At 42.9% G+C, this 21,527-nt stretch overlaps 2 protein-coding genes across 3 annotated transcripts in view; one reads left to right on the top strand and one right to left on the bottom strand.

The window, feature by feature from the left end:
- thtpa (thiamine triphosphatase) overlaps nucleotides 1–21,527 on the top strand; it is a gene marked incomplete at its 5' end in the record, with an annotated part of 479,666 nt that overhangs the window by 395,553 nt on the left and 62,586 nt on the right. The gene's annotated exons all lie outside the window — the stretch shown is intronic.
- On the bottom strand, nucleotides 10,590–21,220 carry mtpap (mitochondrial poly(A) polymerase). Of its 2 annotated transcripts, none has more exons than XM_084033778.1 (9): nucleotides 21,079–21,220; nucleotides 20,295–20,461; nucleotides 19,958–20,191; nucleotides 19,582–19,806; nucleotides 17,719–17,930; nucleotides 16,317–16,543; nucleotides 14,576–14,668; nucleotides 14,396–14,469; nucleotides 10,590–11,669 (listed from the first exon to the last, which is right to left on the bottom strand). In XM_084033778.1, exons 1-9 carry the CDS (start codon nucleotides 21,200–21,202, stop codon nucleotides 11,331–11,333), a joined length of 1,695 nt encoding a protein of 564 aa, XP_083889904.1. In that variant the 5' UTR covers nucleotides 21,203–21,220; the 3' UTR covers nucleotides 10,590–11,330. The 2 variants fall into 2 exon arrangements, with proteins under 2 accessions (XP_083889904.1, XP_083889905.1); XM_084033779.1 differs by having other exon boundaries at nucleotides 20,295–20,458.

Here is a 21,527-nt window from a genome sequence, read left to right as displayed (position 1 = left end):
AAGCGGGAGAGCAAACTGGTTTTTGACCCGAGTGAAAATGTTGTTTCTGAAAGGCTAAACAGAGACAAAACATTATTATTTCTATTATTTTTTTATATAAAGTTTGACTTTACAAGGCTCTAGATTTGTTGTAAAACATTTGGATCACACAAGTCAGAAACAATCCTTCAACCACTTGAATTTAATTCTAAAAATAGTATAATATTAATAATATTGTTTTGTTTTTCTTTCTCTGCAACTGTGCAGAAATACCGGCTTGACTGAACAGACATGAAAAAAGAAAAACTTTGCACCGTCAAATGTAGATAGACTTTGAATATGAACCTAACAAATGCCGTTTTGAACTATCCGTTACAGAATATGCAGACACGTTTGGGGTGATTGACATGACTCCCACTTTTCCGGCGCTGGAAAAATACTCTTGCACTTACAGTGTTACTAGCTCTCTTCTCCTATATGGAGCGACTCACAAATGACTTTTTCATACCCATTTGCAAAGTATTCAAGGAAATGGGGAAAGTGCAAAAGTCACATTTTCCAAGGTTGACTAATCGTTTGGTTGTTTAAATAATTATCTCACTTTGTCTCGAGGTGTGTTGAGACGGAGCATAAAGCAGATTTGAAATCTGCTGCATGCTATGAAAGATTATTAACCCGTTTCCCAAGGTGCAAATCTACTTCTTGATGATAGTAGCTGGAATTTATGATTTGTATGCTGAAAACCCACATGACCCAGAATGATCAACTTACTCTGCAAGTTCCTACGAAGCATTTTAGCTCTTTGTTTTGGTTTTAAGAGCCACAACTTTTTTGGCGTTTCCAGCCAAACGACCCTGATGAACCCACTGTACACTACGCAGCATCAACTGGTCATTTATAGGAGGGAAAAGGAAGCAACGAGCTGATGAGCTTAAGCATTTACCACCTAAAGAGACTGGTGCTGTGGCTTACTTAGTCAAATCCCAGCAGTGCTTCTAGGGCGGCTGTGGCTCAGTGAGAAAAGTGGGTTAGCCACAGGGTTGGCGGTTAGATCCCCAGCTCCTACTGTCTGCATGTTGTAGTGCCCTTGAGCAAAACACTGAACCCCAAATTGGTCCCAAGGCGCTTCAGAGCAGCCCATTGTTTAGAATGCGTTAAATGCAAAGGTATGGTTCATGTATGTTATTTATATGGCAACTACAACAGTTTAAATAATAAACGTTTAGATTAAATACATATTTATATCAGGAGTTGGTGGAAACCAGAACAGAGCTAAAAGGAAAGTTCCGATTGGACTCCAAAAGAAAGTAAATGTGTGGCTGGATGTGCAAATAGTCAACAGTTGGCCATTATGTTAGCCATTAGCTTCATAAGGAAGTAAAATATGTACAACTTGTCGTGCCATCCACAAGTGGAAAATGACCAAATACAAAATATTTCAGGGACCATCTCAAATATAACTGACTCATGTAATAAATGTAATTACACATTTAAAGCCCCAATGTGCAGGATTTCAAAAGGTCTCACTTCAAGGATTCCTCATGGCAGGTCAATGCTGCGACACTGATCTGACCTGAGGACATGGAGGCTGAATGCTACACTTCACTACTGTCAACCAAGATATACTGGAAGTCTTCATTATGATTTTAGAAGATATAGTAATCTAGAAATCTACACAAAGGTTATAATAAAGTAAACCACCATGTCAACTGGCTAGGTCATTATTTTTTTTCCCAGTCCTTAGCTTGAAATCAACAAGAGAAACCAAATAAACAAGAACATTGACAGAAAATGGATCCATTAAAATCATACAGGTCAGCCAGCCAGACTATCACCCAATCAGCCAGTCTCCCATGTAAGTGGGCCACTACAGATGCTCTCTAATGAGCCGGGAGCCTCTGATCCACTGGGCCTCGCCACATTCCACTGGCTCTAATAAGACCATGTCCCACTCTGTGAGCTGATAGCGGCTTCATTAACCACACCATGAACCTGCACAGGAAGCCGATACAGGGTTTTATTAGGGTTTTATTACGCAAGAGGAACCAGGGCCAGTTTAATTGGAGCCAGTGAGGAAGGTGGGAGATGGTGGGCGAGGAGAGAGGAGAGAGGAGAGGCGGTAAACTGCGTTTCATCTCTGCCTTTTCTGCAATTCCCCATGATCTTGAGGAAATCAGAGGTGGAGGCGAGATGAATAGAAATGTGCCGCGGAAATAGGATAATACTCCTGAGGATGAGTTTATGTTTGTTCCCTTTCTCTCATTCCCGCACAGCTAACCTCAATCCTGTTGTGCCGACGGCAGGCGTGAGCAGCCGTTTGAGGCGAGGAGTTGTGATGTTTGACAGCCATAGACTCGGGAAGGTGTTTTCATGTTTTAGGAATTTGGGTTGATTCTAAGTATGGACACCTCCTCTATATTTAACCATCCTCTCAGTGTAGCCTTTTCATGTCAAGAGGTGATACAAGATCTGCACTCCCAATTTTAGCTGCAGAGACAAATACGACCTTGCTCTCTGTGACAACAGAAACCCGTAGTGATGCTCTGATGAGCGCGATGCAATACTACTGCCATATTCTTTTGAATTTCCTTTGAATGAGAGTCCAATTCCCCACTCGGGATGCGTGCTCAACACATCTGGATGACTTCATGTGACATTGTGGGAGCGTGACTGAACGCTGGGTCCCATGGACTAAGATACAATACTGATCTATGTGTGGCTGCCAACAGAGCCAATCGGCGCTCACGCTACAACACAGAGCTGTCTTTGTGGCTCCCACCCTCACACCCGTATTGTCCTGAGCCGAGCCCACCAACTTAAGAGCTTCTTTCCGCCCTTTTCCCTTGTAGCATCTTCACCTTCCAGCATTATTCCTAATGTCTCGCAAAGCCAAAGCGCAGTAATTAGTCGAGAGATAGCTGTAGCGGGAGAAAGATACAGCTAGCCTTGATTAAATCTAGTTATGTCCACCATTGCATTATGTTTGTTGTATTAGCTTGAGCAAAATGTGCAGATTCATATGTTACAGATAAAAGGGTCTCATGTCCTACATACTCTGTCAGAGGTTGGTAACCTCAGGCACACGTGCTACCTTTGGCCAAACATTGATACACATTGCACAATAAGTTGACAAGTGCCCTCTCATCTGCATGCCGAACTAACTCTTTCACAGTCATTGGCAGTTTCTTTTTTAACCCATTCCCCATTTTGTCCCTGTTTTGCGAAGACACGCCATACTTTTCCTCTGATTGGCTGAAACTTGTTGCCTTCTTTGATGATTAAAGTTGGAAGGTTTGTATGGTAAATGATTTCCACTCAGATTCATATGTTTTCATAAGGATGGCAACCTTCTTATATAGTTACTTCTTCTTCTTCTTTCTTTCTTTTAATGTGCAAAGCACATTGCCTTTATGGATAGAATAAAATGAAATCTCCATTGGAGATTTACATTTTGATGAGGTGTCATGATCAAAATTAATTGACAAGAATATTTTTTAAATGTCACTGTAAGCACATAATTATGAGAAGGTTAAAGAACCATTCTTAAATGCTCCTTACATGAAAATGTTAGCTAATGGTTCAGTCTAATCTAAAACATGCTTAAGATAGTTAACACGGACAGCGGTCTCCTGGGTGGAAGCCCGTGTGGACATTTCGCTCATCATACCCGTTTCTCGATCTATCTTTATAAGCTACACATTATTATAACATGGAACTTCAAATAACAGACATAAGTCACTTGCTCTGCCCAAATGGAAAACCGCCCAGATTCTAAAAAAAACAACAGGGACGATTTTCTTGGTGACTGGGCTGTGTCCAGTTACGTTTACATCACATGTTAAAATGCATTAAATAGTAAAAGAATGTATTGCATTGATTTCAAGTTAATTATTTTCAAATGGCAGATGGAAAGCCACAAGAACGCTTTATTTTTGTAGTTTTCCCTTCATAGTCCCACGTTTTTCGACAGGACTAGCGTGATTTTGTGTTGTGAAAATGGAACGTGAGAAGAAATGATTACATGCTATCCATATTTAACCATTCACCCTGAATGCCTTTATAGGAACATGGACATCTGATCACAGTGTCACAGAGTCATTTTTGCACTCAAATGGAGTTGAGCAGCATTGACGGTTGTGCTTCCTCTCCCAGCTCTGAACAACAGTCTAATGATAAGTCTGAATAAGTCCTTCTCTGCAGGGCACCGGCTACACCAGGCTTGTTTTCAGTCTGTCTCATTTCATTTCCGTCGCTCTCTCTTACACACAGATCTCCAATTTGTACTTACTGGAATACACTGAGGCGGAGAAAAAAAAACATTCCAGTATTTCAGGAATTTACCAGCCACCTACAAGTGACATCTGAAATTAATTGTGCATGGAGGAGCAGAGGGAGGAAAAATGTTTTCCATAGAAGTGAAACACATGGAGGTCGGCGTCTATATGAGCATGCATGAGCAATACAGCTGAAGGAAAACAATTTTTTACACTGAGGGGGAATGAAATACTGCGGCTTTGATTGGAAAAATAATAGAAAAAAGAGGAACCCCTAGTTTCTGATTATAAAAACAGAACCTCTGAATTGTATCTTTATGATTTCCTGGAATGAATGCCATTACGTCTGAATGGATGAGAGCCAAAGGAACCCGAATACAGAAAGAGTCTTGCCTGATGGAGTGTGCAGTCCATTTGAACATAACTCGCATGAATTATTTTTGTGCTGCAACACAGTTCCGTGTTTGCGAACCAGAATTTGAACGAGCAGTTGGCAGGAACCGTTTCATATTTATCACTGAAATATGAAATCAGGGGCTGCTCCTCAGAGTTGTTAGAGCCATGATGATGTTAAGATGAGGTGTCACATCAAATGAATAAATATATATATAATAATAGTCATAGACTGTATATAAGAAGGCGACATAGTCATTGTGACATCACCTATTGGTTGGTGGACTACGGGTTTGAAGCCTTGAGTTCGGCATTTTGGTCTTCACCTTCTTGGAATTTTTGCAACCAAGAAGGAAGTGACCATATTTGGACTGTGGAGGAGCGACGGGTGGATCTGATGAACACAAGTGGTTAGTTTCATAATTCAAGGTCAACTTTACAGCTAAGTGTTTAAGTCTTCTTAGTAGCTAACTGCAACCCGTCAATCACAAGGTAGCCCCGTCCTAAAGCATACCCTGCTTGAAACTAGAGATTGAGACTGTAAACTCATGTTTACTGAGATAATAAATCAGAGAGAAGTAGGGTCATTTTCTCACATACATACAATTAGACTTATTTTTCCAAACAGAGTCGCCGCCCCCTGATGACCAGCAGAGAGAATGCGGGTTTAAGGCACTTTAGATTTGGCTTCACTTTTCAGAACCGGAGGTTGCTGCCTGGTTATCGTCCAGCTTTACCAACAGCTATGGAGTAGTGCATTCTTATTTCAGAGCTGAGCGATACAAAAATCTAATGTTACAAAAAAAATATGCGCCTCATTCATTTGTAACCACAGTTACAGAAGCAGGGAGTTGTTTACTGCTTCACTCCACCCGTGGGAAGGGAACATCACTCTTTGATTGATCTGCTCGTTGCTTATATGCAGACACATGCAACCGGTTAATAGGTATTCCTTGGCTATAAATATTCACAAGCAAAACATGTCTGAAGCGTTCAGAAATCTAAAGCTGCTGCTGTTATTTATTCTGTAGCCTTCATAACTTCTGAATCCAAAACAATAATGTAGTCCTTTCCAGAGCCGAGCGTGAACTTGAACCAGCCTTGTGGCTGTTGCGTAGACGTGTCCCTGTGATTGGGCATCTGCACAGCCAGGTTTGCCCAGTGACGGGAGCCAAGGCTGGAGCTGACATGCACGCTCTCCCACAGCTGATAAGGGCCTCTCAGGCTGCGGTGCAGACTGTAGATTAAGCTCTTATAGAAAAGGGAGGAGCTCATGAGGATGAGGAGGAGAGGGGATGTTACTGATCAATAGCACAGGGCCAACATTATTATCTCTAAAGCCCCAAAACTGTACCCATTCCAGCCCTACTGTCCTTGTCAGAGTAAGAATCAGCTCCCGCACACCATCATCTCTGTAGATTTATTGAATGGTCACTTTCAGTACAACATTAAGGAAGAGCCTGGAAAAGGTCACTGTACTGAAACGTAGCTACCAAATCATAACTTAAAAAAAAATCACTTACAGAATTTGTCAGGAGTGATTTATTTAGTCAGTCTGCAGGCCAGCTGAACATGAAAAATTAATAAATATGTCTACAGGAAATTACACAATGTATGAAGTATCACTGTTTCCCTGCCATATTATATATATTTATATATTGTTAAATAACTGCACAATATGAAAGGGGATGTGATCTAAAAGGGTTAAAAAGGCATCTTTCATTTCAGTTTGACCGTAAAGCATTCAGATTATTTTTGATTCAAGGGGGAACTAAACTCTAAACCCCTACATCTAAATACTTTACATCAAACCAGCGTTTGCCTCTTCATGGCACAGCGACTTTAACAACAAAGCACATGTGATGGTATAAATGCAGCAGAGGATCTCTGGGGACTCGGTGTCACATGTATAGTGTATGTGGCATCACACATGCATTCTGCAGTCACAAAGTAAAAGGCTCCCGGGGGAGGTCGGTGGAGCGCTGTGGATGAACGGGGTGCGTTTCCATGGATACCCACCCATGTCCCGATCGCAGTGGTACAATAGCTGTGTGTGGGATGTGTGCGATGTGCCCATGTGACAGTTCATCCTCCATTACAGCATCCAGTCACTTTCTCAACAGGGGCCTGGTCTGGCCGGTGTTGAATGGATGCAGCCTCCCTACTGTCCAGCCGGAGAAAGAATGTGCAAACCACCAACGGTCGCTGACACTCGGAGGCTTTGGCCGCCATTAACTCTGTGCCAGGCTCCAATTAAGCAGCCGTGCGTCCTACAGTGAAACAATGGTACAGTTGGCGTGACAGTCCCAGGCGCTCCCATACAGCGTCAACTCATAGTGTTAACTATCCAGTTGGTGGCCAATGGCTTGCCTCATGTTTTCATTGTAGAGACATGAGCCCCTTTTAGACAGACGATTCCGCTGTAAAATATGGCACGAACCGGGGCGTTTAGATACAACTTTGTTAGTGGGGTAACGCCGCAATGGTGTCTGAGTTTAGATAGCACCCCGGCTTTATGGAACAAGTGAGATGACCCACAGCACGGCTGCGGTCGTCTATGGACTCGTCAGCCGTGTGACGATTCAATGAGCATCAGAAATCTGATTAGCTTGATGCATCAAAACAACGAGCGGAGTAGTTCTCACAAAGTTGACCTTGAATCATGATGCTAACTTTGTTAGCAGCTTCACACCAGAAGCCAGATGGATTCAGTAAGGTTGCTGTTTGGGGGGGCCCGACCGTGTTATGAGATCCACCCGTCGCTCCTCCGCAGTCCAAATATGGTCACTTCCTTCACTGGTTGCAAAAATCCAAGATGGCTGCGACCAAAATCCGAAACGACGATGACCAAAATACCGAACTCAACACTACTTCTTACAGTCTGTGAATACAGGCTGCCACAGTTTGACTGGGTTCACATGGATGTTGTTTTCAATCAGCACATTTTTCAGCCAGTACACACCTCTGCAGTTACGCAGTAGCAACTCTGCAGCCAGAGATACACACAGCGATAACACTATGAGCCTCGGCGTACAACAAGTGCATTCCAGCACTCCCAGCTCCCTTTAACCACATCCTACACTCAGCCAACCGGGGTGTCGTTGAGTGGGAAACCTGGGAGTAAGCAGGAGGCCGGGGCCACCAGGGGCCACCAGGACGCCTGTCCCTCTACCACGGAAACCAGCGTCATGACCTCTCACAATGTTGCGGGGACAATTCATGGAACTGTGGGGGGAAGTACTCTGGAGATTAGCTTCTCCACACTGCTCACGGGTCTTTGTGGAGTCGCTGGAGGTAAGTGGAAGGAGTGGCGTGGTGATGGGACGGCCTGATAAAATAACTTCTGAAAAAGGCTCCAACTGATAAGGCCTGCACATCAAACAACATGTTCACCAGAAGCAAAACCCTTTCCCTCGAACGCTCAGAGCACTCTGCTCAGGACTTTGAACTTTTTTAGGGTGACATTCAACCTCAAATGTGTGCAAAGATCTTTTTCATGTCTTGTTGTTTTTCCTACTTTTCCTCCCTCACCGTGTTTCCTCAAAATCCCTCCCATGTTTTTCAAACCCTGAGGCCACCTTTCTTACATTCTTTCAGGCTCTGAAGGCGCATTAGCAGCAAAGAGAGAGGCAGCAACATAAACTTTGGCCATCGCCTGGCTGAACCTCTGGACTTCCTGAGAGAGAGCCAATCCATCTTGGACTTTTCGCCAGCTCGCTAATAAATCAGGGCCCGCGGTGTGCCGCCTGCAAACACCTCTGAGGAAGGTCACTGGTGGGCAGGTTAGCCAAACACAACCTCAGCCCCGCCGCAGACTTAAGTGCTCTATCACTGGGAGTCAGTCACATAAAACCTAGCCACTGCAATGGTTAAGATGAGCAAGAAAAAAGAAAATATGACCAACCTTGACATTGAACTGTGCTAACCTTTTGGCAAGTGGCCACAGTTTCTATCCCTCCCTGTAATTACCCCATAAACTGTTCAATAAATGGAGAGCTAGCATCATAGAGGGGTCTATAAATTGTATTTAAAAAAAAGAAAGAGTTCAGCACATTTGAACCCACCAAAAAGAAATCAGAACACCCATAGTGCTGACATCAAGCTCCCTCAAATGAACCCTCACGAGATCCAGCAATCTCAATACATCAAATTCTCTCGAGGTGTTGATATCTCCACCCGATGGTTCTCCGACCGCCATGTTTCATAACCACGCTGTTGCTCCGCCAGAGCAGATCCATCACTCGGAATTTAACTCAATCGCGGAAATAAACAAACTCCGCAAACCTCAAAGATTGCTGCCAGTCTGGGAGGAAAGAGGTGACCGAGATAGGAAGATGCATTTGAAAAGAGAAATGTAAGCAAGATGAGAGGAGGGTGGGACACTGTGTGAAGTTCAAAAACAGGGGGGGGTTGATGGGGCTTTCTTCTGCCTCACTCCTTTCCTCCCATCCGTGCCTTGCCCCCGTGGCAAAGGTTGGATGGGCGGTAAGAGGGGAGGTAGTTAAAAGTCTAGCCTCTCACCCTCCTGACCTCCCACAGCAATGAGCGGAAAAACAGCTGTGGGCTGCACACTCCTCAAACGCCGTCCCATGAGCCTGAATCACTCATACAAACACACACTCATGGGACGTGAACCTGCAGAGGCACTCTTAGCACACACACCCTAAGGTCTTCTCTCTTTCCACTATCTCACAGACGCATACATACACTCAGGTTATATAACTTTGAGAAATAAAACGAGGACGTCAATGACCTATTTGGTGCTGCTGCCACAATTTCGAGCAATGTGATTAGTGGGCATTGTAAGCTGGAAACTGAGTTTAGAGTTTAGCGGTATGCCTCTTTTAATTTATTCAACATGACATATCAATCAGAGGGTTTTCAGAGAAGTCAATCGATTCAACAGACTTTGCCACAAAGCTGACTGACTTTGGTTCCAGTGAGCTGGGTGAGCAAGTTGATGTGCTTTTCGACTTTTAGCATCCGATACAGATGCTAAAATGTGCCTTGCCAAGAGGCATGACAGTGTCAGTATTTGACGTGTTGGGAGTGGCGACGGGCTGAAAGTCCAGTTAGCATTTTAGCCTGAAAGCAAATGATTAAAAAATAGCTATAGCTTATTCTTCTGATGAGTGATGAAGAGAAGGTTTTTCATAACTGTTAATGTAGCACAGAAATTGATAGCATTAGCTGACTGCGTTAGCACAAACGTATTCAGTTGAATTAAACTGAGTATCTATCTTCTGTATGGCGACTGTGAAACATGATAGGAGGCGGGACATAACATTCGGAGGATTTGATGGTTGATCTTCTCAAGCTTTGGTTGATTGATGGACGTCGTGCTATTATTGGTTGGTGGTAGTTTATGTAAAAACGCATTTTGTTTTCCAGGAAGAAAAAGATATTAGATGTAGATATGAAAAGATGCTGCAATCTGAAAGGGTTAAAAAAATAAAAAAATAAATTATTTCAGCACAACTTCAGAACAACAAGCGTTCCAGAAACTAGTGCAGCAGATAATGGAAGATGACATTAAGATGTAGACATTAAGAGAAGTATAGTGTGGCTAATTAGGGAGGCTTGTAAACGTTAGTATGAATGATTAACTGTACTTGCTGTAGTGTCAGTTCATAATGAAGGTTAGCTTTAGCTAAGTAGCTATAGATGTAAAGACGAGGGGAAACTGGGTCACATCCACATCACAGACATTTCTGTGATTTATTTTGGTTATTTATTGACATGCCAGTATGAGTGCCTTAACTGTTGAAATAAGAATTATGGCCAAAGCATTATGGCAAAACATGAAAACATTTTATTTTCTAAATTATTTTCTGTTTTCCCTCTTGCAGAGAAACGTACCAAAGCGTGACCCAAAAGTCGAGGTACTACGTACCGAAGCGTGGTGCTCAGTGGGCTTAGCCTCCAGTGTTTTTAGGTTAGCTAACTTGCCACGCAGTACTCTTGCTCTAGCATGATGTTACACATCAGGAGTTAAAAATAAATTAGCTAAACAGAAGGAAAATTATATAGAAATATATTATTCTACCAATTTACTAAAACAACAAAAAGCTTTTCTTTTCCAATAATTGCAGATTGAAGAAAAGTATTGCATTTCCTATTTCATTCTAAATTGCTTTTAAATAATAATGTTAATGTATTCATGTATATTTCTGATGCATCTGTTACTCTTTTACTGCCTTTTGTCAGTTTTGGTGCACCATAATAATCAAACCCAGTGTTCTCAGTTTGTAATAAAAGCTATATTAGTCATTGTGACATTAATACAGAAAAAAACAAATCCATAGTGATTTGGTTTGAAGCGTAAACAGATGTTGGTGATCAATGTAAATCATAATGTCCATTTACAACAGATTTTTAATAAAATGACCTATGATCTACGGTCTTCACTCGTTAAGAGCATCTGGAAGGAGTTGCATCAGTTTCCACAGTATTGGCTTTAATTACAACAAAGTAGGCAAGTCTACAGTAAAGTACACAGTAATCACTCCCTTATTCACGGTTCCAAACATATGCACATACAGGCCTCGGTAATGCCCTCCAGTGTCCATGTTAGGAACTACAGTCCGGCAGAAGATGTTCCTCACCTCCTCAGTGAGACAACACCAGAGGGTGTTCAAGTCATAGTAAGAGGATGGGGATGATTTCTGAGATCTCCCAAGAGCCTCAGCTTTTCTTTTGCTGATTGGTATTCTTCAAGGATTCCAACAAGCTCTTGATCCTCTCACTGGCCGGCTCCCGTCTCCTTTTCTTGCGACTTTTGATGCCGGCCACTTGGGAGGGCAGGAGGAGGGTAGCAAGTCCCCAAGGTGTGGAAGCCTTTCCTTCATTTCCACCTCTGGGTGTGTTGGTTTCACTCTGCTGGAGCAGCCAGGAGCTCTCCTGACACAAAGCCACAAAGCGGTCTAGCTGCGTGGCGTTGACGTTCTTGCTGACGTTCAGAGATGTTTCAAACGGGTTCTGGATGTGCAGCGGGGATACCTCAGGCTTGTTCTGCTCCTTGCCCTGGAGAGAGGGAATGGGACAAGGCTGGCAGATGAAAACTCATTTGTGAGCAGCAGCAGCAGCAGCAGCAGCAGCAGTACTGTATGTTATGGTCCATCTATCTCGTTGGTCATGGTTTTAGTTCTTTGCTGCTGTATCTGGGGAACCTTTAGCTGACTGGAACACCTCTCAGCAGGCTAGCAGATGGGAGGGGCAAAGACATGGACATTGCTCTGGAAGATATTTTGACTTCAGTTGTGAAAACTGAGAATAATTCAGGAAGGGCGAAGGGAAAAAATGACAGGAATGAGCTATGGAAACCTGCTATGCACACCGAATGCGTTAGCAACGGAAGCATATATGATCTGTACCCTGTCTAGGAGCCATGGCCATCAAATGAACCAGCAATATGTGGGTCAGAGAGAAGTCAAGAACCTCCCATGGTACTTTGCATGCCGCATCCAGCCTAAAGTCTGACATTAAAAGAGTCAGGAAGGATAAAGGGGGTGGTGCCGTGGGGGGGTGGAAGGGACATAAGATGGCGACATAAAGCCATCAGTCAGAGGAGGGGAGCCAAGCGGAGAATTGTAGCACAGTAAAGCAGATTTATGGCTGTTGCTCCACCGGTGAAAGCCTATAGGCATGGGTCACGGCCACAGTCTACCTGCAAGCTTCCTCTGCTGTGTCAAACTTGATATTGGTCTCATATATTAAGCTCTGGGGCTTCTCTTTCCCAGTCATCAATTCATTAAAACTCCAAGCACTTGCAAAGTCCCTGGATCTCATATAACGTGCCACCAAAGCAAGCACACCTACTGTCCTAGTCTCACACTAAATTTCTCTGGGCAGAAGTAACAGGTGATAAATAAGATTATTTCGTGTCACAGGAAAAAAAAGGATGTTAATTAACTATCCTAGAGAGGGAGTATAGCCCTGAATACTCCCCCTGATGTTACCGTTCAGACACAGTATGACTTGGAAACACATTTCAGACCATTTAGCGGAAGATTTCCTCTCCATTTTATTGATAAACGCTCCACTGTGGACGCTCTTTTAGTGCCCATAAAAAGTATTACACAGGCAACAACAGACTGAATATGAGTCTCAATAGAATAAATATGCGTTTGTTTACACTTAGCCTGATGGAGCTCCTAATTGGGATCGCAGCTCAAGGGCGCCAAGCCCTGTGGCGCTGGCATCAATCACAGATGACAAGGACAGCTGTCATCTGTGTGTGTGTGTGTGTGTGTGTGTGTGTGTGTGTGTGTGTGTGTGTGTGTGTGTGTGTGTGTGTGTGTGGGAAGACGCCATCCACCAAACACTGCTTTATTACCAACAGATTTCTCTGCTGGAGCTCAGCTCTGGGGTTGGTGTGTGTGTGTGTGTGTGTGTGTGTGTGTGTGTGTGTGTGTGTGTGTGTGTGTGTGTGTGTGTGTGTGTGTGTGTGTATTAAAAGGAGGTTTAACTGGATTCCCTTGAGTGCTGCTGAAGTTCTTTCTTGATAGATGTATATTCATGTACAGATTTCTAGGTGACAGAACATTTTGGATTTTTAAGTCAAATTTGAAGCCGTCTAAGTAGCAGGATGCACTTAAGATGGTTTTGTGAGGGCTTTTTGAAGTGGTTTCCATTAAAAGGCATTTGAGAGCATAAAAACCAAAATGTAGCACAGAGCATACATCACAGTCATTTTTTATCAGGAAGCATTGAATATAGCAGTGATATTTTAAAGAATGTTCAGTGCTCTCTGGTGGACAAACAAAATAACACGGATACTTATTCACAATGATTTCAACCGAATCTTTGAAATCAAAGTTTCAGTCGCAAACAACAGCAGCTCTTTGTCCAGCTGCAGAGTCTAAAGTCTAAATGTCCCTTTTCAGACATGAACACACTGTTATAGTGACGGCTGTTTGTCATTCACACATAGGTGACTTTTACATTAATGATCCTTCCAGCCTCACTCAGACATTAGAGGACAATAAATACTCATGTGATATTTGAAAATATGGGGAGGGAGTGCTGGTCTGAGTATTATTATACTGTGGTTTTATTTTTATTTTTATTCCTTTTATTTATTTGGAAAAATATTCTTTATTGACTGAATCTCAACAACTTACAACGATCTTGAACAACCTTTCACAATATCTACGATATATTGTCCCAGATATTATTGTACTGTTTCAAGACCATTTTATGCCACTGATATAATATAAGACCCCAAGTACACCCTTTAAAAGAGCAAATAACTTTTGATTCTTAAGGATATTCAGACATTGGAATTGGAATGTGAAAACAGTATTTAACTATTCAACATAAATAAAACATGAATAAAATAAAAACCAACCAAAACTCTGTAAATAAAACATTGCACTTAAATAAATATTAAACGTTGGGCACAGGAGTATAGAGTTAGATATACCAACACTCCTCTCTCGTTTGGCTTTAACTAAAAATAAGTTGATATCTTGACTTGTGACAGACACATTAAATCTAATGGTGTCTGTTTGATGAGCATATTCCACTGAAAACAGCTGCCTGTGGAAATGACACTGATAGGGGGAGTAAACCAGCTGAAACTCGCTGGAAGCTCTGTAGAGCTCAGGGGAGCTGAAAATTCAGAATTCATTCTAAAAGCTGCTTTAAGATTAGCTAAATAATAAAAAAAAAACTAGACATCTAAATTGTTTTTATAGGGCAAAGTCTGCGGTTGCATGGACTTAATGGATGTGAATTACCATACATACCTTTCTGATATTTATGGACATCCTGCTGAACGCAAAGCTGGCGTAGAACTCAAAGAATTCACCCAGCAGTTGCTCTGAGACAAAGCAAGGAAAGTCAAGTTAGCGGCTAACGGAAACATCGGTATCAATCAAACTGTGAACTGTAGCCCTGCGGCCCCGTTTCCACGCTCTTGTGCTCACCCAGTGTTTCTGTGTTGCCCTGCAGCTGGATCTTGCTGAAGTCGCTGACAAACGTGCAGTCGTTCCCCTCAATCACGCTCTTGTCAGCGGGACCTTGTGGGACGAGAGCGGGAATACAAGGTAAATTACGGCCTTTACAAGCCTGTGATGGCCATAAACAAGACACAGATGGATGGCGTGGGTGCATCCATGGACAGGAGACGGAAATACACGGGGACAAGGGGTGAGAGCAGGTGCATGAACATGTGAGGGTGAAGGTGGTCAAACACAAAAAAGAAGGCCTGGATCATGTCCTTGCTCGGCTGGTTTGCTTCCCCAGCAATGCCCTTGTTAGCAGTCTCCTTCACGACGACGAGGCTGCTGGTGGGAGTAGTGCTGTGTGCGTGTCACACCGCTGTTTAAATAGCTGCCTTCATGCGCGTGTGTCCGGAGAAGGCGGGGTCATCGACCTTCCCAGAATGATGGGCCTTTTATTGTCCCGTAAGCACTCTGTGTGATCGAGTCTGCGCTAAACGGGGTCCAGGGGGAGGGGTGGGGGGGGGATGGGTGGTGGGTGGGGGGTAGATTGCTTTTGGAAGGCAATTATCAGGCAGCCAAGGTGACGGAGAGAGGGAAGGATGGAGGAATTGCAGTGGCAGAATAGTGTGCTGGTGGTTTACATGTTTTACAGATGTACACATGGTTGTACAGCATGGTACGGTACGCTCACAGAGCCAAACTGGGGACCACTGGGATTATATCAATTAAACAGCAGCAGACACACCAGCGCGCATGTCAGAGCAGAGATAGGAAGGGATAGGAAGGGATAGGAAAAACAGAAACACATAGTTTTGCCACATCATCATGTTTATACTTTGCTTTAATCTTTGCTTTATGTGAATTAATGGATAACTAAGGTGGACAATGCTTCGTTTTAGGGGCTCACAAGCTAAAAACTTCCTCTCTTAAAATCCTGATCTATATTTTATATATTATTTTATTTAAAAATGTAAAGGGATACTCCAATCAAAATACAATTCTACCAATTGTCACTCCATTGGTAATGTAAGGGAGCGTATCTTAAAGAAGAAAAACATGTTTTAAACATTGGAAGTGTTTATTGGCTCCAAAAAATAATCATAATGAGGTATGATGAACGAACATGTATTTTGGGAGTTGTCGCCTTCCACCATGTAAATGTACTGTGATTTATTCTGAGCTAAGCAGCCTGGTAACAGCCATGCTAAATCGCAAGGGACATTTTTACTTCTCTATTTTTTCAATGATTTTCACCACAGCCAAAATGGGCCTATTACACATTACATATAAAGAAAGAGGTAGGTATGCAGGACACTGTTCGAGCAGAACTGGACTAAAGACAACATGAGCAGCGCGGCTCGGCTGCAGGCAGGTCGTCAAGAGAGCGTCGTCTATTTATTCTCAGCAAACAGGGCCGTGAAAATGATCCGTTGAGGGCAGCAGCAGCCAAAACATATTTTCATCAACATTTTTAACTGAGGATTTTCTAACTTTACTTTCACTAATCTGATGGGCTGTTTGACCAGACAAAAAAAGCCTTTTGGAAATTGTAATGGGCTATTTTTAACATTATTATCAGATTAATCAATCAATCAATGAAAACAATATTTTGTCACAGCCTTTTACATTGCTTGAAATCAACTGGAATTGCTTTAGATTTTAAGAAGACGTTTTTCCTCTCATCCAAGAAGCTGACTGAATGAGTGGTGGTGCTGCGTGGTACCTGCAATATCCCTGAGGTGGTCCAGGGTGGGGATAATGGGAGGGCTCCTCCTCTGCAGGAAGAACAGCACCATGACGGTGAGGGAGAAGTTGCTGATCCAGGCCCCGGAGATGCTGCTGGTGATGCCGTGAGCTCGGGCCCAACAGCGCACGGTGAATACTAGATAACGCACCCGTGGGTCCAGCTCTCCATACAGGTAGAGCAGCTCTGTGCTCTTCATCGCCACCCTGTGGAGAACATACGCAATCACTACTTCTGTCCCAGCACATTTTCTGTGTGGCTACTCATTTCAGCATTATGTGGAGACTTCCAATACCTGGAGAATATTGCAATATTTGATATTTGCATGCAACTTAAAATGAACTGGATAGAAATATAGTGTGGCACAGCTAGATAGGACGTGCTGCCCCACCACCATCATAATACAAATGCTATTCTCAGTTTATTTGTGATGTACTTGTTCATAATATATAGAACTACATGTTCTGTATATTATGACACTTCTTGGCTGGCTCTTGGATATTGCTATAAAGTTATTGGATTTTACGTGTTTTACTGAGTCTATCCTTATCTTAATGTTAATTATTTGTGTTAAACATGTCATTACGTAAGGGGATCATATTTTCAACGCTCTTTACGGATAGGTTATGCATCCCACTATTGTTCCACACAGTAAATATTTCTCAGAAAGCCTCAGCATAAAGCTCATGATGCCACTCGAAGCCTTTCTTTGTACTCTATGCCATTTCATGTATTTGTGCACATATTTAGCATCATTTCAACATCTAACTAAACTAAAACAAAACCACCACTGAGAGCAGACTTCAGCTTCTCCAATCACTCTGCTGTTAGTTTTCTGTGACACACAGACCACAGACAGGAAAGTTCTCAAACGTCTCAGAGCACAATTTGATAGAAGTCCCCCTCACTTCCACCCACAGCTAGTGGTTCATCTTCATTTCCTTAGAAACTACGGAGTGGTTTTCTGTACGTTAGCAGGTGTGTGCGTGTTTTGTGTTACCCTTGGCAGACACCACAATATCTTTACTGTTGCCAGGGAAGAAGTGAAACATAATCAAGCCCCCTCTCTGGCCCTGCTGTTCAGTTTCACTGCGGCAGGCACACAACTGTACCTTCACTGCACTTCCTGCTAGTAGGTTTCGGTTTTAGCCTTTTGGCTTAGAGGATATTCAGGACAACATAGAAACAGCAGTTTCTGTGAAGCAAGAAGCCTGTGACTAACTCCAAATGACATTTCGAGACGTGACACTTCCAGTTTATGAAACTGACCATTTGTTAATGAACCAATGCAACACCAGAGCCATGAAAAATGGTTTCATACTGTTTATGTATAGAAAATAAAAGGAAATGGTCGAAAAACGTATGTGCACAGGGTGAATACCTGTTGTTGGCTGTGAGGTCACACTGAAAACCAGAGGGCTGGTGGGCGAAACGGACCAGGGGACATCGCGCGTTGAGAATCTTCTGCACCCCGACGCATCCAGGCCCAAACTGGTCCACACACTCCCCGATGACAGACAGGATGCTCTGGGTGACGGAGCGCTCCGAGTTGGCCCTCTTCATCTGGTACTCCAGGCACAGACCTGATTTTGGCTGCACACACAGAGAGCGTAGACGTGTTTCATGCCTAGGACAATACATTTGCTTTATATCACTTTTTGGGGTTTCTAAATTCTCAAATATATGCACTTTACATTAAAACACTATTTATGCACTACATTGTGCCCTCCAACCTTTCCATAACAGAATGCACAAAGCTTTGATGTGTTTGGTGTCTTCATTATCATTATACTTCACTATAGACATAGTTAATGTCACGACAACTGGGTTTTACTATATTGTCATTCATTATATATCTCATTACTATCCTCCAATTATGGGCGCCCAAAGGAAACATTTATAGCTGCATAAATGTACTTTTCAGTGTGTTGTAAACCATTTATTACATCCAAACAAATACTAAATAGTGTGACCATTATTGCATGTATTCTTACTTAACAAAAAGGTATCAAATTAATAAACGCTCCTCTTTTACTGTGTCACCTTAATAACAAGGAGTACACTTTTCTGACTAAGGATTGATTTCTTATACGATGCAAGTTCTTCATTAAATAATTGACACTTTCCAAACATGTAGCTCCGCTATTGTATAATGAAGTGATTCCAAGCATCAGTTAGTGAATTTATGCAAATATTTTACCAAGATGTTTGTTGAAAGTAAAAGCTCCAAAGAGATGCTTCAATGCGAAGCGGCAAAGTATGTCTGTAGTTATGTTTGGTTGGTTTGGTTTTTTGGTCTTTGCCATTCACAGCTGTTTCAATTTCCCTCTCAGAACTCAGCCTTTCACAAAACTCAGATGGCAGCAAATGACCGTGGCCACGGCAGCTGGAAGCTGTTTCACTTTTTTTTTTTGGAAAGTCTTAAAGGCTTGATTATGCTTCCGCGTAGTGATAACGCAACGGCAACGCAACGGCCACGCAGTTGCTTGGAGACCGTGATGGTTCTTCGTTGGGTTTACGTGTCGAAATGCAATTCAATGCCACACCGGGAAAGGGCGCTATGGTTTTTGTAAAGACTGACCGACCGACCGAGACTCTTGGCGTATATCGTCGTAGCCTCGTTATAGCGTATTTGTTTACTTTCCGGCTTTAAACGTCCACAATTTTTCAGAACTTGGTGTTTTATTTCTTTGTGCAAAAGCGAGAAGGTGCAAACAATAAAACGAGGTGCAAACAATAAAAGTAGCCTTTTAAAAGTTTAAATGGCGGTGTTTATGAGTGGAAACCGGATAGCGGTCTCCAGCGGATGTAGTTAGCGGACCAATCACAGCCGATGCCGCTGCGTTGCTGTTGCGTCGCCTCGACGCGCGTCTAGGATTTTTGGGAGGTACACGTCAGGCCCTTGCGTTGACGTAAGGGGGGTCCGCAAGGACGTAAGGGGTCCGCAAGCCCCCTTGCGTTGTGTCGACGCGGAAGCATAATCCAGCCTTTAGGTGCTGCAAGTGGAAAGGCGTGCTTTAATGTGCCCAGCTCAATGTACGCCTAAAGAGTATTATCAAACACCACAATACTTTTTTTAATACTTTTTTTTCCATGACAGATGTGTTGTCTCTTTGCAAGATTTTATGTGCAATAACTGTCCTATCAAGTACGACACTGAAATGTTTATGTAATCACTTCCTCTCAGCTGGTCGCTTTGGCTTCCACAAATTAACCTAATTTAATCCCAGACTTTCATAATTACCATCTTTGTATTTCTCCCACTGATGCCATCCAGGTCCAGAAACATGTCCAGGTCACAACCCAGCTTCCCAAAGCCGTTCACTGATGAGCCAAACGGCTTGATGGTGCATTCTGGGAAATACGCAGCAGCAATGTCCTTGAGCAGAGAGCAGACGAGGAAACGCAGCCGGCTGTTCTCCTCCGTTAGCTGATAGGCATCTGTTAGGGAGGTTATCTGTTGGTCTATCTGAGGGGGAAATGAGGAGACAGGCCACGGTTAACACAGTCCTTGAGGCATGTAGTTGGCTTCATGAAATCTACTTTGTTTGTTTTTAAACGCAGGTCACTAGTCCTTTAATCTAAACTGTAAATCTGTATGTGATAACCCAACCACTTACACTTCCCTCTCTGGACAGTGTGTGTATGAGCTCGTTGATGGGAATGGTGGTTTGTGGTTGGCAGTGTGGGCCCGACTGCTGCTTTGCGGAGTCTGCTGAGCCGAGGTTCCTCAGGGACAGCAGCCTGGATTTAAAAGGCACCATGGATTCATGGCTGACGTTGGGGAGGGCAGTCTCTTCAAATAACGAGGCAAGGCTTTCCCGGTGGGCAAATTCCACCACAGCATACATTCCCTAATAACAACGACAGAAACAATTTCATCATCAGGTTTGCCATGAATATACCGTTAAATGTGTTGGGAAGACCCATATTAGAGGAGCTTGGTGATTCACTTACATAGCTTTGATAAAAGAAGTATTTATTGATATCTCCATGTCTTGATAAATACTTGAGGAACGTCTTCTCATTGGTTCTGGTGTGGCAGCTGATGAGAACAGATCTCTCCGCCTGTTCTTGTCTCTCCGCCTGGACAGCATACAAAGACTTGAGTCCTTCCCTTTCTTCTGTCAACAAAAAGCAGAATATTCAACGACTACAGTATATTAACAACTTTCAGGGTTTCTATGAGTCATCACTTATGTACTTGGCATGCTGATCTCAGACACACTGTGCAGCATAATCTGACGAAGACTACCGGTACATAATCAACAACCCCATACACCGAACTTCACACAAAAACGGGACACGTTTAACTGCATGTCGCACTCTTATGAAATATTTTGTATACCACGAATCACATCCGCATAGTCCCTTCGTGACATAGCACGTCTTATGAACTCTACGAAGCCAGTCTTTAATTCGGCATTGACGTCATCCACGTAGCGGCATTAACTAAACTCTAATATTTACTGAAATGACAGACATCACTTTACACACATAAGACTTAACTTAACGAAGACTCCCTGGCTGACAAACAAAATGCCGAATTTTACCGAGACCTCAATTAATATTAAATGATTCGTCTGCTATGAAATAAGTTATTCGTTCTGGACTATAGCAGAGGGTTCTTAAAACATGAGAAACTCTGAATGAAGTCTGGAATGAAGGACAGTGTACGGAGGGCTAGCAAGTAGGCTAACTCTGTTTGTACGACAGTTTGACATGCTAGCTACTCCTTCACCTTGCGCAGCGACGACGTTTGTTCCGATAGTCCTATGAAAGAATGTATCGAGCTTCTGCAGGCACTTCACCAGCCGGCCCCTTCCCTTCATATGTAACCTGCACACTGCAAAGGAGGACGCCATTGCTGTCGCGAAAGGAGCGGAAAGGCGCACGCGCGTGGTTTTGTCTACGGCAAAAGAGAAGTGCCAAATCAGACGTATTCGCGATTAAATATGTCTGATAAATACACGTATGCATCACAACTATAGGCCTACAGTTCGTGTGTTATGGATGATTCTGTATAACTTTACTTCTATTGTGACCGTGGTAGCTGTTACAGTTACATTGCATTTGAACTCCGTCGTAATTCCTAAATTCCTAATTTGGTCTAATCTGTTATATTATGTCTATAAAACTTGTTTTGTCAAAAAGCAAACAAAACACACTTTCCCGCAGGAAAACACCCAA

Source organism: Eutrigla gurnardus (assembly GCF_963514095.1).
Source record: "Eutrigla gurnardus genome assembly, chromosome: 18".
In the NCBI taxonomy this organism is placed as follows: Eukaryota; Metazoa; Chordata; class Actinopteri; order Perciformes; family Triglidae; genus Eutrigla; species Eutrigla gurnardus.
Note: the sequence above shows the minus strand (reverse complement) of the source record. Positions and strands in the feature narration are given on the sequence as shown.

What these genes read in the sequence shown, in the direction of transcription:
- mtpap (XM_084033778.1), bottom strand. Translation starts at nt 21,202, where the DNA reads ATGGCGTCCTCCTTTGCAGTGTGCAGGTTACATATGAAGGGAAGGGGC. An exon ending in CACTGTCCAGAGAGGGAAGT is followed by an intron (nt 19,807 to 19,957) that starts GTAAGTGGTTGG and finishes TTTCCCCCTCAG; the next exon opens with ATAGACCAACAGATAACCTC. An exon ending in GACCTCACAGCCAACAACAG is followed by an intron (nt 16,544 to 17,718) that starts GTATTCACCCTG and finishes TGTTCTCCACAG; the next exon opens with GGTGGCGATGAAGAGCACAG.